The sequence below is a fragment of the Chrysemys picta genome, chromosome 6, assembly GCF_011386835.1.
Source record: "Chrysemys picta bellii isolate R12L10 chromosome 6, ASM1138683v2, whole genome shotgun sequence".
Lineage (NCBI taxonomy): Eukaryota > Metazoa > Chordata > Testudines > Emydidae > Chrysemys > Chrysemys picta.
In genome coordinates, this window is record NC_088796.1 from 41,662,671 (window position 1) to 41,676,447 (window position 13,777).

At 40.2% G+C, this 13,777-nt stretch overlaps 1 protein-coding gene across 4 annotated transcripts in view; it reads left to right on the forward strand.

Moving 5' to 3' along the window:
- Window positions 1–13,777, forward strand: part of SREK1 (splicing regulatory glutamic acid and lysine rich protein 1) — a 55,055-nt gene that overhangs the window by 2,527 nt on the left and 38,751 nt on the right. For all 4 annotated transcript variants that reach the window (XR_010588777.1, XM_008170643.3, XM_065550044.1 and 1 more), the window contains exon 2: window positions 11,776–11,909. Coding sequence is in view for 1 of the 4 variants with exons in the window: in XM_008170643.3 (XP_008168865.2) it covers window positions 11,776–11,909 (134 nt within the window). In the remaining 3 variants the exon portion in view is untranslated. The remainder of the gene's footprint in view (window positions 1–11,775; window positions 11,910–13,777) is intronic.

Genomic DNA, 13,777 nt, shown 5'->3' on the forward strand with positions numbered 1-13,777 from the left:
TAGATTTTAGAATGGAAGTACATTTCCAAGAATCTTCCTCAAAGCTTTAAGAACAAAAAAGTACACATTATGAATAGTAAAGGGTCACTGTTAAGCAGTTTGGGTTCAAAATAGAAGAATATTTTAATATTTTTTAAAAATTCAAGTGATGTTAACTTTTATTTGGATTTACAAATTTAGGTGTAGCAATTTCAACTGCAGTGTGGCAGCATGGTACTGCACCTGAGAAGAAGAAAGTGAAATTGACTAAAAAAAGTGAAGCTGACTATTTTGTCTTCAATTTCCAAGTAAAATAAATAAATCAAACAGAAATGATGATAAAAAAGTTAGATTTTAAAATTTTATCTGGTTTCAGTTATCTGAGCTATTGGTGCATAGATAAAAAAAATTATTCTTTTAAAAAAAAGTTTCATTGTTTTAACTTGACAGTGTCCGTTTGAACTCCCATACTTTCGGATGGAATTCACAATATCGGTTATCTTAGAGATCACCTGTCCACTATGTGGCAATTAAGATCTTCAGGATCACTCTTGTTGGTAGTTCCTGGAAATGTGCTATGTCCAACAATGGTGATGGGGCATTCTCAGTTAAGGGGCTCACTTTTGGAATAAACTGTCTCTGACATACCAGAGCCCAGATTTGATGACCTTAAGGAAACAACTCTCTTTTCAGTTAGATCTCCAAGTGAATGGCATAATTCAGTGCATAGAATAAGTGAACCTCAGGTTCTGCCATGAATAGCAACTCTTAAGTGACAAATATTTAGATACATTTTTTGAAGTGCTGTTTCATGTTTAAAAGTGACAGTTTAAAAATGGTTCTGGGGGCTTCTATTATTATTTTTATTATGGTAGCGCCTAGAGACCCCACTTGAAATCAGGACCCTACTAGGCACTGAACAAATGCATAGTAAATGACAGTCCCTGTTCCGAAGAGCTCACAGCCTAACTGAACAACACAGAAAAGGGGTATGAGTAAGGGAGAATTATTATCCCCATTTTCCAGATGAAGAAATGAGGCAGAGAGAGATATTAAGTAATGTGCTCAAGATTTCTTAGTAATATTCATTTTCTGTCATTGAAACCATATTGAATGTTTATTTCACAAATAAAAAATATTTTAATGGCCAGTTTTGCAAACTAAGTCTCAACTCTGAGAGTCAGTGTGGGTTTTTTCCCATGTATGCATCCTCTCCAGTAATAGTTTTTGTAGGATAAATTAGGACTAAAGAGGTGCTTCTGTAATCCCTTGCCTTTAACGAGTTTGCACATATGTAATTGATTTTAACTTCTGTTCCAGTTCTACTGGTGATTCACAAGAATTGCTATAATCCATCTCTCTCACTCTCTGCTGTGGAAGCTATACAGTGCTAATAGTAGTAAAATTCAATACAAGTTCATTTAAAACTGCAGTATTGCAGTTGGATCCGTGCAGACACAACGGTCTGCCTATGAAGATCAGATTACAGGATTGAGATTGTGATCTCTAGAGCCTCAATTGTGCAAGATTGTTGTTGGGGCGGGGGAGGGGTGTAGGGGGCAGCAGTCTTCGTATCTGGAGAGAGCATGCAAGAAGTTACATGATTGGAGCTCAAAGTAAATAGCTATGATTCCTAACATGAATCAGGAGCAGATCAGTTGAATATGAAAGTATAGAGTAGAACTACATTTTAATGGTTGTCAGGCACCCAGGTGTCTCAGCAATGGGTGCTATATAAAAATACATAAATAACATTAAGTGTAGCAAAACCCCAATTTTCTAATCAGGAATCAAAATATTATGGCCTCTTCCAGATGATTAAATATTTATTATTAAATAAAATGATAAAGTAACACCCCCCCTCCAAAAAAAAAATTCTATCATTTTTGATCATAGAGGCTCAATTTAAATGTATACCTCAAATTAAAAAACATAGTAAAAGAACAAAAAATGTGCCACTGTGGCTAAACAACAAAGTAAAAGAAGCAGTGAGAGGCAAAAAGGTATCCTTTAAAAAGTGGACGTTAAATCATAGTGAGGAAAATAGAAAGGCACATAAACTCTGACAAATGAAGTGTAAAAATATAATTAGGAAGGCCAAAAAAGAATTTGAAGAACAGCTAGCCAAAGACTCAAAAAGTAATAGCAAAAAGTTAAGTACATCAGAAGCAGGAAGCCTGTTAACCAGTGTGGGGCTGCTGGATGATGGAGATGCTAAAGGAGCACTCGAGGACAATAAGGCCAGATGGTATTCACCCAAGGGTTCTGAAGGAACTCAAATGTGAAATTGCAGGACTACTAACTGTCATCTGTAACCTATCATTTAAATCAGTTTCTGTACCTAATGACTGGAGGATAGCTATGTGACACCAATTTTTAAAAAGGGCTCCAGAGGTGATCCCGGCAATTATAGTAAGCCTGACTTCAATACCGGGCACGCTGTTTGAAACTGTTGTAAAGAACAAAATTGTCAGACACATAGATGAATATAATCTGTAGGGGAAATGTTTTTTGTAGAGGGAAATCATGCCTCACCAATCTATTAGAATTCTTTGAGGGGGTCAACAAGCATGTGGCAAGGGGGATCCAGTGGTTATAATATACTTAGAGTTTCAGAAAGCCTTTGACTTAAGAACCTCAGCAAAGGCTCTTCAGCAAAGTAAGCTGTCAATAGGATAAGAGGGAAAGTCCTTTCATGGATTGGTAACTGGGGTTAAAAGATAGGAAACAAAGGATAGGAATAAATGGTCAGTTTTCAAAATGGAAAGAGGGGTCTGTACTGTGACCAGTCCTATTCAACATATTCATAAATGATCTGGAAAAGTGGGTAAACAGTGAGGTGGCAAAATTTGCAGATGATACAAAACTACTCAAGATAGCTAAGTCCCAGGCAGACTGCGAAGAGCGACAAAAGGATCTTTCAAAACTGAGTGACTGGGCAACATAATGGAAGATGAAATTCAATGTTGATAAATGCGAAGTAATGTACATTAGAAAACATAATCTGAACTATACCTATAAAAAGATGGGGTCTAAATTAGCTGTTACCACTCAAGAAAGAGATCTTAGAGTCACTGTGGATAATTATCTGAAAACGTCCACTCAAAGTGCAGGGCAGTCAAAAAAGCTAACAGAATGTTGGGAATCATTAAGAAAGGGATATATAATAAGACAGAAAATATCATATTGCCTCTATATAAATCCATGGTACGCGCATGCCTTGAATACTGCATGCAGATATGGTTGCCCCATCTAAAAAAATATATATTACATCTGGAAAAGGTACAGAGAAGGGCAACAAAAAGTGATTAAGGGTATGGAACAGCTTCTGTATGAGGAGAGATTAATAAGACTGGGACATTTCAGTTTGGAAAAGAGACGATTAAGGGGGATATGACTGAGGTCTATAAAATCATGGCTGGTGTGGAGAAAGAAAATAAGGAAGTGTTATTCACTCCTTCTGATAACACAAGAACTAGGGGTCACAAAATGAAATAAGTTGGCAGCAAGTTTAAAACAAACAAAAGGAAGTATTTTTTCACACAACGCTCAGTCAACCTGTGGATCTCTTTGCCAGAGGATGTTGTGAAGGGCAGGACTATAACATGGTTCAAAAAAGAACTAGATAAGTTCATGAAGGATAGGTCCATCAATGGCTATTAGCCAAGATGGGCAGGGATGGTGTCCCTAGCCTCTGTTTGCCTGAAACTGGGAATGGGTGACAGGGTGGATCACTGGATGATGACTTGTTCTGATCATTCCCTCTAGGGCACTTGGCATTGGCCACTGTCAGAAGACAGGATACTGGGCTAGATGGACATTTGGTCTGACCCAGTACGGCCACTCTTATGTCATCCTTATATTTTCTCTTTGCACAGTACAAGCTATCAAATCTTTAGTCCAATCCTTAAATTAAAATGTGTTACATATAAATATTTAAATCTCTCAAAGTTACAATGCTATTCTTGTGTGATACCAATTTTGATCATCTTTTGATCGTTTTTAACTTACAGAAAAATATGGGCTGTGGTTAAAAAAAAAAAGAAGAGAAAAATGGGTCTATAACTATTATCCCATAATATTGCTATGAACTGAATGGAAAGAATTAAGTTTTAACCCATTTTCCACCAGGAAGCACAATGAAAAGTTTGTAGGGGAGCACTCCTCACTGCTTGACAGAAGTCTTTAATTTTTTCCATTCTTGCAGGGAATGATCATTATATAATAGTTTCAGATTCTTTCCAACAATATAGCCCCTTTGCAGTGCTGTGATGGGTAGAAGAAGGATGCCCCTGTTGTAGGAGAATTGGTGGCATAGAACCCAGCATAACTAGCTACAGACCCCCTACTCCCAACTTCCCTGTATAGGGAGGACAAGGGCTTGGTTGGAATATCTGGCACTGTCCAGCTGGCATTCTGGTCATTGTAGCAGTGTCACAGCTTTGCTGTAGTTAAACTTAAGACCAGCTTTCTGTTTAAAGCTTGACTGTTCTGAGTGCTCTGAAATCTACAGGTTAGTTGCCTTGAAATTTGGTGTGCAGCATGGGATATGACTAGTGACCCAAAGTTGGGACCATTTGATCAACAGCTTCCTGAGATACAGCCTCTGGGATCAGAGGAGGCTTTTCTTAAAGTGGACAGATTTTGGCAACCTGTTTTTGCTCACAGGTACAAATCAAACCAGGTCTTAAATCATTGCATAAGGGTCTCAAATGCTTGAGGATTACTCCAACAGAGTGCATGGCACCCACCAGCCCTTAGGGGGAAATCAAATTAAAACAACATTTGAAAGAAATGTTGCTTCTCCTGTTAGTCATGCAAAGGCTCATGAGCCTATTTATACACCTAATGGATTATATTGAGCATGTGTGGACAGAGGAATAAACAGGATTGTTAGTCTTTAAAGTTTCACACCAGCAGTATAACCGGTAGTCCTTTGAACATGACCCATTCTGCCAGCATCAGGCCTGGTCTACACCTAAAACTTAGGTCAATCTAGCTTTATCTCTCAGGGCTGTGAAAAATTTCACGCCCTGTGAGATGCAGTTAGGTCGACCTAACCCCCACTATAGATGCAGCTAGTCAACCTCGCTACCACCTCTCAAGGGTGTGTATTTACTATAGCAACAATCAAAAAAACCACTTCCATTGCTGTAGCAAGTGTCTGTACTACAGCAGCATAGTTGCAGCTCTGCCACTGTAGTGTTTATAGTGTAGGCATAACCTTGGTTCAAGTCACATCTTGTGTAGCAATATGGAAAAGATTGGGTGGCATATTGCCGAAATCTCTGAGTGAGGCTTTTTCAAATTTTATTTTGGGGGAATATAATCAAAGTATTTTTGTTTAAAAAATAAATATGCGAATGCTTGCTGGCAGGGGAGTAGAGGAATGGGGGGAATAAGGGTAAGATGAAGGTTTGGAAGTGCAAGAAGAGGTGGATAAATGGGGATGGGTAGTATGGGATGTGAGAGCGGTTGGGGGCTTTGGGGAGGTACACATGGGGGGTGAGTGGCAGAAGGGCTGAGGGAAAACAGGTATAGGTGACTGTTGACCTCACATTTTCCCCTTCTGTATATATGCCAGGATCTGGGTGGTCTGAACCCCTCTCTCTATCCCTCGTGAGCTGGGATCTGGGAATCTGCACCCCAGCGGGCACTCTCTGCCCCCTGTGTGTGCCAGTACTGGGCCTCTGAGAGTAAATATATATATAATTTTCCTTTTAACATCATCCGTGGACAATATTTTTTGTATGTATATTCCGCGTACCAGGACTTCTTGTGCTAATAGACTATTTATGGATCCTACCATCTCCTTCAGTCCAAGACTGTGACTCTTCTTTTTTAATGCCAGTACTGGAGACAGTTTATAGCTGTTCACAAGACCCAAAGGCTTGCTCACACACCGCAGACTGGCTGTCAGCACTCCTCCCTCACCCATTGAACTCCCTGCTTTTAAGCATTGGTAGTAGTGAGCAGAATCTTTTTACCTCATTCCATCGTCTGCCTTAGGGAACCAAATGGCTTCAGGGGCTTTACTTCCCAAACAGGACCATCCACTACCTTCCTTCGCTCTGTTTGTTTCCTCCTGCGTTATCATGGCAGAGCAAGCCAAAGGTTAAGAGGTCCCTATGTGAGGAGAGGCCCAGAAAATACAGAGGAGAAGCTCTGCCAGACTTGGTCCCAACCCACTGTTGCTTTGTTAAGGCTCAGTGTTTTGTATGGCTTTTAGTAACCTCTCCATTCCCTTGCAGCAGCCGAGATTCCGCTGGAGAGACCACTGCAAAATCTGTTCAGTCCTCTTTAGCTCTTGAGTCTCACCAAACCAGACCATTCAAGACTCTTTGGGGTAAATCTGAAAAGCTTCCTGATCACTTGCTCCAGCGCACCTCTGAAGGGCGTCTGGTCCCATCCTAATCTCTTAAGTAGGTAAATGAGTCACTTGGCAAAAAATTGAGTATCCTTTTTCCCCAAGAGAAAGATCTGGGCTCTTAGGGATGTTTCCTTGTTCTTTCTCTCCACCTACATTTTAGATGATGATTAGCCTGCTTAGCTGAAGTTCTCTCTGACAGCAAGCTGGGTCCTCTAAGGTAATACAAGAACATCTTCCTTATGAGTGTGACTACACCCCCACAAAAGACAAAAGTAAACCCTAAAAGCCAAAAATCTCATCTTCTTCCTTCGATTCTCGCTCTTCTCCTAAATAATTGGTTTTGGATCGCAATAACTCTGAACCAGGGAAAAAGTCTCTCTTTCTCTCAGCTGTTTGTGACAATAGGGAAGAAGGCAGTAGCCCCGTAGAGTAAATGTGCATGTGCAGGCTAAAGCAAATACATAAAATTAAATCAGAATTCACCTTTTTCCTTCTTTCCTCTGTATAAGAAGTCGTTTGGGAAACTCCTGACAAAGGAGAAGGCTCAGTCAAAAAGTTCAATTCTTCAACTTCTTGATCTTCCTTAAAGTTGATGCAGCAGTGACGTCCCTGGCAAAGATTGTGGTAACTCCTGCTAAGGGGAATTTCTTCCTAACCGCTCTTCAACAGACTGGGTGATAGAAGAAACCCTTAGAAAGAATATTGAAACTTCTTCATTAACTCTTAAAGCTTCACTGGCAACCGTGTCAGATCAACAATTTTCAGGTGGGATATCTTAAACAGTTTCAACCCTCAGAACCATGACAAATACAGTTAATAAATTCATACATCATAAGGCCAGAAGAGACTATTGTGATCATCTAGTCTGACTTCCTGTATAACACAGGCCATAGAACTTCCCAAAGTACTTCCTAGAGCATATCTTTTAGAAGAATATCCACTGTTGTTTTAAAAATTGTCGAATGGAGAATCTTGGTAAATTACTCTCACCGTTAAAAATGTATGCCTTATTTCCAGTCTGAATTTTTCTAGCTTCAGCTTTCACATGCTCCCCCCCCACTCCAGCCCGCAGAATTCCTGTGCTTCCCTGCTGAAAACAACAGGGAAGCAAATGGAAGCCGCACCAGGGGGAGGGGATGACCATGGGTGCAGTTTTTTTGGGGGGGGTTGTCCCACCAAACAAAGGCAAGGCATGGGGAGGCACACAGGTTTATGAGCCACTGCCCTGCCCCCTCCCCCAATTTCTGCAAGCGCAGAGATGCCCATCTGAAGGAGGCTTCCTCTCAACTCCGCTGACACTGCAGTTCTGTGCCGCCTCTGCAGCTGAACGCTGCCTCCTAGGACCTAGTGCCAGTCGCGCTCTCCTTCCGTGTGCTGGGAGCCTTCCTGTTTTCTGTGCAACAATGAGTGTCCATGGTGGGGCTGGGTAAGGGGTGGTGGTGGGGTAAGAGAGGGTGGGGAGAAGAAGCAGTGCAGAAGGAAGGGGAGTGGAATGGCGGGGGGGATGAAGAAAGGAATAGGGGAATTGCGGGAGGAAAGCGGGAGCCCATCATGCAGCATCCCCTCGGCAGCAACTGGGGCTCACCTGTTAAGCAGGCCCATTGAACCCTCTATACTTGGACTCCTCTGAGCCCCCCATACCCAGATCCCCACCCCACTGATCCCCAAGCAGCTGCACCTGGACCCCCACCCCATCAAGCTCCACTTCCCCAGCACCTGGACCCCTCCCCACGGAGCTCCCCCCACCCCCTGCTGAGCCCCAATCACCTTTACCTGGATCCCCTGCAGAGTCCCATTGCCCCTGCACCTGGAACCGCCCCAACAAGCCCTTGTGCATCCAGATCTCCCACTGAGCCACATGCACCCAGATTGCCCCACACAGAAGCCTCTCAACCCACACCTGGATCCCCCCACACCGAGCCCTCCACACTTGAATCCTGCTGGGCTGAGCTTGCCCACCCACACCTCATGCACCTGGCGCAGAAGGGCAGGCCCAGCCTGGTGTGTTTGAGTCAGGTGCAGCCTCACTGCCGAGTCCCTGTACCGGGGTAGGTGAGGGCTTCAGGGTGATCTCCCACCTCAGTGCAGTCCGTGGCCTGTGCTGCCATGCTGGAACCACATTTATTTATTGACATAAAATTTGCAGAAATTTAAAATATTGTGTGCAGAACTTCTAATTTTTTGGCACAGAATTCTCTCAGGAGTATTTTCCATAAACCCATGTTGATTTGCATTAATTACACTGTCTTCCTTTAGTTCTTTATTAATCAGGTTCCATATCAATCGCTCCATTATCTTGTTCAGGATCGATGTCAGGCTGACAGTTCTATAATTACCTGGGTCATCCTTTTACCCTTTTTAAAAATCAGCATAATGTTACGTTTCTTCTGATCTTTTGGAACTTTTCCAGTGTTCCAAGGCTTATTGAACGCTCCTCAGCAAGCTCCTCAGCCTGCTCTTTTAAAACTCTTGTATGCAAGACTTTAAAATGTCTAAATGACTGAATTGGCTTCTCTATCAGCTTTCCACTACTCTTCTAATAAGAGTGATTGATTCAGAAGATAAAAAAGGAGGTGGCAGTGGTCTTGGGTCCATTGTACTCCGATGTAGTGGAAGATTGCATGGAGATTTCTGGGACATCATCTTTCCTGGAGGCCTGCTTATGCATTTCAGTCAAAACTACATGAACCTAACAGCTTGGTGTTAGTAGCAAACCCTAAACAAAATAAGAGAGTCCTCTAGAGTAGTAAAGACTCTTATCTTCATGCAAGGTTTCCACTCTCTCTTAAGCTATGCAAGTGTTTAGACAGGATTCTGCAACTGGTGTCAAGATAGAAAGATCAGTCTTTGAAAACAAAGGAGTTCAAGGTCATCTGGATTTTTTTCATAGCAAAAATGTCAAACATCTGGCCTACATTTATTTATAAACATCATGCCTTGATTTATTTATTTAGCAATATGGCATGTTCAGAGTCTACTAAAAAAAGAACAGGAGTACTTGTGGCACCTTAGAGACTAACAAATGTATTTGAGCATAAGCTTTCGTGGGCTACAGCCCACTTCATCAAAAGCTTATGCTCAAATACATTTGTTAGTCTCTAAGGTGCCATAAGTACTCCTGTTCTTTTTTGCGGATACAGACTAACACGGCTGCTACTGTGAAACCTGTCAGAGTCCTTAGGGGTTCAAAGTTAGCCTTTTAAATGTGAACCAAGAATAAATTGATTTCTTATCAATTTCATTCCTTCCTTAAATACCTGGGCCACCCAAATCCTCCATAGCCAGGTGGATACATATTGTGTCGCAGAAGCTTACTCAGCTGCAGATAAACCAGTTCCAATAGACCTCAGAGCCCACTCCACATGTTTCTCTGTGTATACCATTCTGCTTAGGGGTGTGCATTTTTCACACTCTGAGCAGCATAGTTATGCTGGCCTAATTATCTAGTGTAGACCAGGCCTACATTGCTCCGCAGGAGCATTCTTTTGTGGGAAGGTGAATCCAAGAAGTGGTTCCAAAGTAGCGTAATGCTGCTAATTTTAGGGAAGAAGGGGAAACATGCTTTTTTCTGTTCTTCTAATCTCTCACTCACCTATTTATTTTTTTCTTCCCTCTTGCTGTGTGCCAAATGCCTCTGATTGGGGGAGAGGTCAGATCCAGAATGGCAAACTTTTTACCTAATGATTATCTTTCTGGAAATGACCGCCTCCACTCCAATCTACTCATGCTCTGATATTTAAGTGCCCTTGGGTTGCTATGTAATGATACTTCGGGTTCATTTACATAGTTAATATGGTGAAATAAGGCATTTCTGTTGAGAAGTTTATGTTATGTTAATTAGGACTTAGTAATTGCACACAGTTCTGGAAGTACTCAACTGGAGTGAGGACTTAAAGGGTGTAAGCAACCTCAAGTGCCTCATGGAAGGTCTGAACTGTTTCCAGTATTTGCAGGAAGAGAGCCACTGTTTAAATATATCTGACACGGGTAGAGGCCAGTCTCAGAAAGGAAATAATCAAGTAGCAAATTTTCCATTGTTAGCTGCTTTATTAAAAGACATTATCATATGAGCTTCTTCTAGGTCTTGTTGAATGCAATTCGCAAATCCCAGTAATATCCCATTTTGTGTCTGTTCTTAGTCTTTTAAGACCTCCAACATACCACTAATCTGCTTTTGACATGAGGAATATAAAGTAAATATTTGTACAATGGATACAAAGCCTGTTTAGAGAACACTTCTGAAAAATTTATTTTAAAATTATTTTAACTGATTTCATTGTGCATAGTTAGACTTAAAGGATTATATATTTTTATCAATACATGTTGGCAAATGTCGATTTCACCCTAGGCATACAAATATTTTCCTCAATAACAATAAAAATTTACAGATAAGCAAAGTTAGAAAAATGCTGCTTGAGAATTTACTAGAGTTTGATTTAAGAATATTTACTTTGTCAATATCACATGTTAAAATATACAATTTGGTTTTTTATTACTATAAAGTTTTATCTTTTTGAATATTAGCATCTACTAAAATTAAATAAGTATTGTCCAACCACTCTATAATTTTCTCCAATTGCAAAAATTTTAATAGATTAAAATAAAAAAAGCTTAAAAATTAACATCAGTATTATCCCTCAAAATTGTTTTTTAAAAACATTAACTTTTGCCAAGCCTATGCAGAGTATATGGTACATAGATATGAACTTGACTGGTCAAGACCATGGCATTTAGAAGAAGTAAGGCTAAAACCTTGATTAATAGGATGTCTAATGAATGTGCTGACAGATTTCTTGTTTTTCGTCTTACTGTGTTTCACCTTAATCTGATCTGTGAGTTTTTTCATGACAAAGTTATTACATACTTTACTGCACCATGCTAAGGTAGCTGATAGAGCCCTTCTTTCCACCAGTAAGCTAAGACCAATTTTCCTGCTATTGGAGAACATTTTTTTATTAACAAGAATGAACAGGGTCTAATTAAGGGCATAGACACGAAAGTCAATTAATATGTGCTGATGTCTGGAGGACTCACTACAAATGACTCAATTTTGTGTTCTACAGTAAGTGAACAAAGGCTATTTGGGAAAAGAAAGATTAAATGTTCTCCATTTATTGACAAGTGTGCTATAGTTCAATTTACAGTATGATTTTTGGATTATACTGATAAATGTTCTATAGCAGGTTTTCTAAAGGCACTAGTGCCTTATTAATAGAACTCATAGCTACACTCTGACACTACTAAATCCTTTCTAAGAGGAAGATAGTACCATTTTTGTGTGTGTGGATGAGAAATGAGTGATTCAGTTAATTTTTGCTATAGGTGTCTTCCTGTGAATGTATATAAGTAAACTAAAAAAGACTTTTGAGAAAAACTAAAATCTGTGTTTTCATGACACTAATTGATTTTTCCTTTTTATTTTGCAGCAACGCTCCTCTTGCTTTTTCCTCCAAAGTATGTTATATTAAGTTTCGTGAAGCATCAAGTGTTGGTGTGGCCCAGCATCTAACTAACACCGTTTTTATTGATAGAGCTCTGATAGTCGTACCCTGTGCAGAAGGTTGGTATTTCAGACATTCTTCTGTAATGTTGGTCTTTGTCCTGTATGTTAATAGCTTTCCCAGAAACTGGCAAGTAACTGTTGCTCTTCTTTTTATTTTCCCCCCTCATCTTTTTGTAAGCAAAATTTTAGATTTGAAAAAGGTAAAAAGAATAAAGTGTTAGAAGAAGAAGTAGTAAAATATGTTGGCTACACTTTTAAACATCTTTTGTATACATTTAGCTGTAACTATGCATAAGCAAAATTAATAAGTTAATTTAAATTAGTAGTTTTATTCTGGTTTTCCATACTTGTATATGGAAATACTTGAAAAAACTTTATGAAATAAGACTGCTATCCTCCAGTCTGATCCACATGAGCGGACCCTTATGCCTATCCAGAGTCTTCATTCACATCAGTGTGCTCCTTCAAAGGTGAGGGAGTCTCCCTGCACAGATCAGATTGCAGTTCAGGGCCTAACTGTGCTTCGGTTTATTGTTGTTTTAAAAAAGTTTAGTAATCCTTTTAGTATTCCTCTTAAATTATAACATCAATTAAGCTGCAACTTCATTTGGGACCGGATTTGTAAAGGCATATATAGGAATTGCTGCACTCAGCATTGCAATACCTAACTAGTTTAGAAATCAGTCTCCTTTCCTAGTGAGATTTAGGCACTGTGGAGCCTAAATCCTTCAGAAAATGAGACTGAGACTGCTAAATGAGTTAGACATTGTAGTGCTGAGTGTAGCAATGCCTATATGCATTTTTAAATCTGAGCCTAAAGCTAATTTTTTGATAAATTATTTAATCAAATCTTTAAATAAAACTTCAGAACTGGACTGTTGTCAGGAATTCCAGTTCTAATGTTAAGTACAGACATGACTAAGTATTTTGTCAATTTGGGTTTCTCCAATAGAAATATTTTCAATGTTTATGGTTCCATTTACTACTTGAATATAAAATGTTTGAGTTACTAGTTAAGCGCTTTGCAAATTGTGGTCTTGATACTGCAATCTGATGCACATAGACAGATCCCTGCACATATGCAGAGCCCCATTGACTTCATTGGGATGCCATGTGACATTTAGGCCAGGTCTGCACTTAAGATTTAGATCAACATAGCTACGTTGCTCAGAGGTTTGAAAAATCCGCACTTCTAAGCACTTCTATGCTGACCTAACCCACTCTGACGATGCAGTTAGGTTCCATCAGTCTAGCGACTGCTACTCAGGGAGGTGGATTACCTATAGTGACAGGTAAAACCCATTCCATCGCTGTAGGAAGTGTCTACATTATGGCACTACAGCACCGTAACTATGCTGCTTTAGTGACTGTAGTATAGGCAAGCCTTAAGTGTCTGTCCACATAGATCAGATTGTAGGATTTGGGCCATAAGTCCATAGAAATCACTTTCTTAAACCAGTGGAATTCAGCCATCTTTAGGTGTACATACCAGCTGTCTTACCTTGCACAGGAAATCAGAGTGAGCTAATAGTAATCTGCAAAGCTAATACATCTGTTGAATGCCACCACTAACCAAATAATCAGTTAGTTAATAAGTCTTAATTGATCTTTAAAAAAAAAAATACTGTTTGGCTCCACAAAGTCTATTTTTGGCTTCTTTGGGTTTGTTAGCAGTACCCTCCAGAAAGCTTTATTTTGGCACAGCAAACATACCAAGAGTTGTTGCTTGAGTTCTATGCCTACAGCAGGGGTGGGCAAACTTTTTGGCCTGAGGGCCACATCAGGGTTCCAAAACTGTATGGAGGACTGGGTAGGGAAGGCTGTGCCTCCCCAAACAGCCTGGCCTCACCCCTTCCCACTTCCTGCCCCTGACTGCCCCTGCCAGGACCCCAACCCATCTAACCCGCCCTGCTCCTTGTACCCTG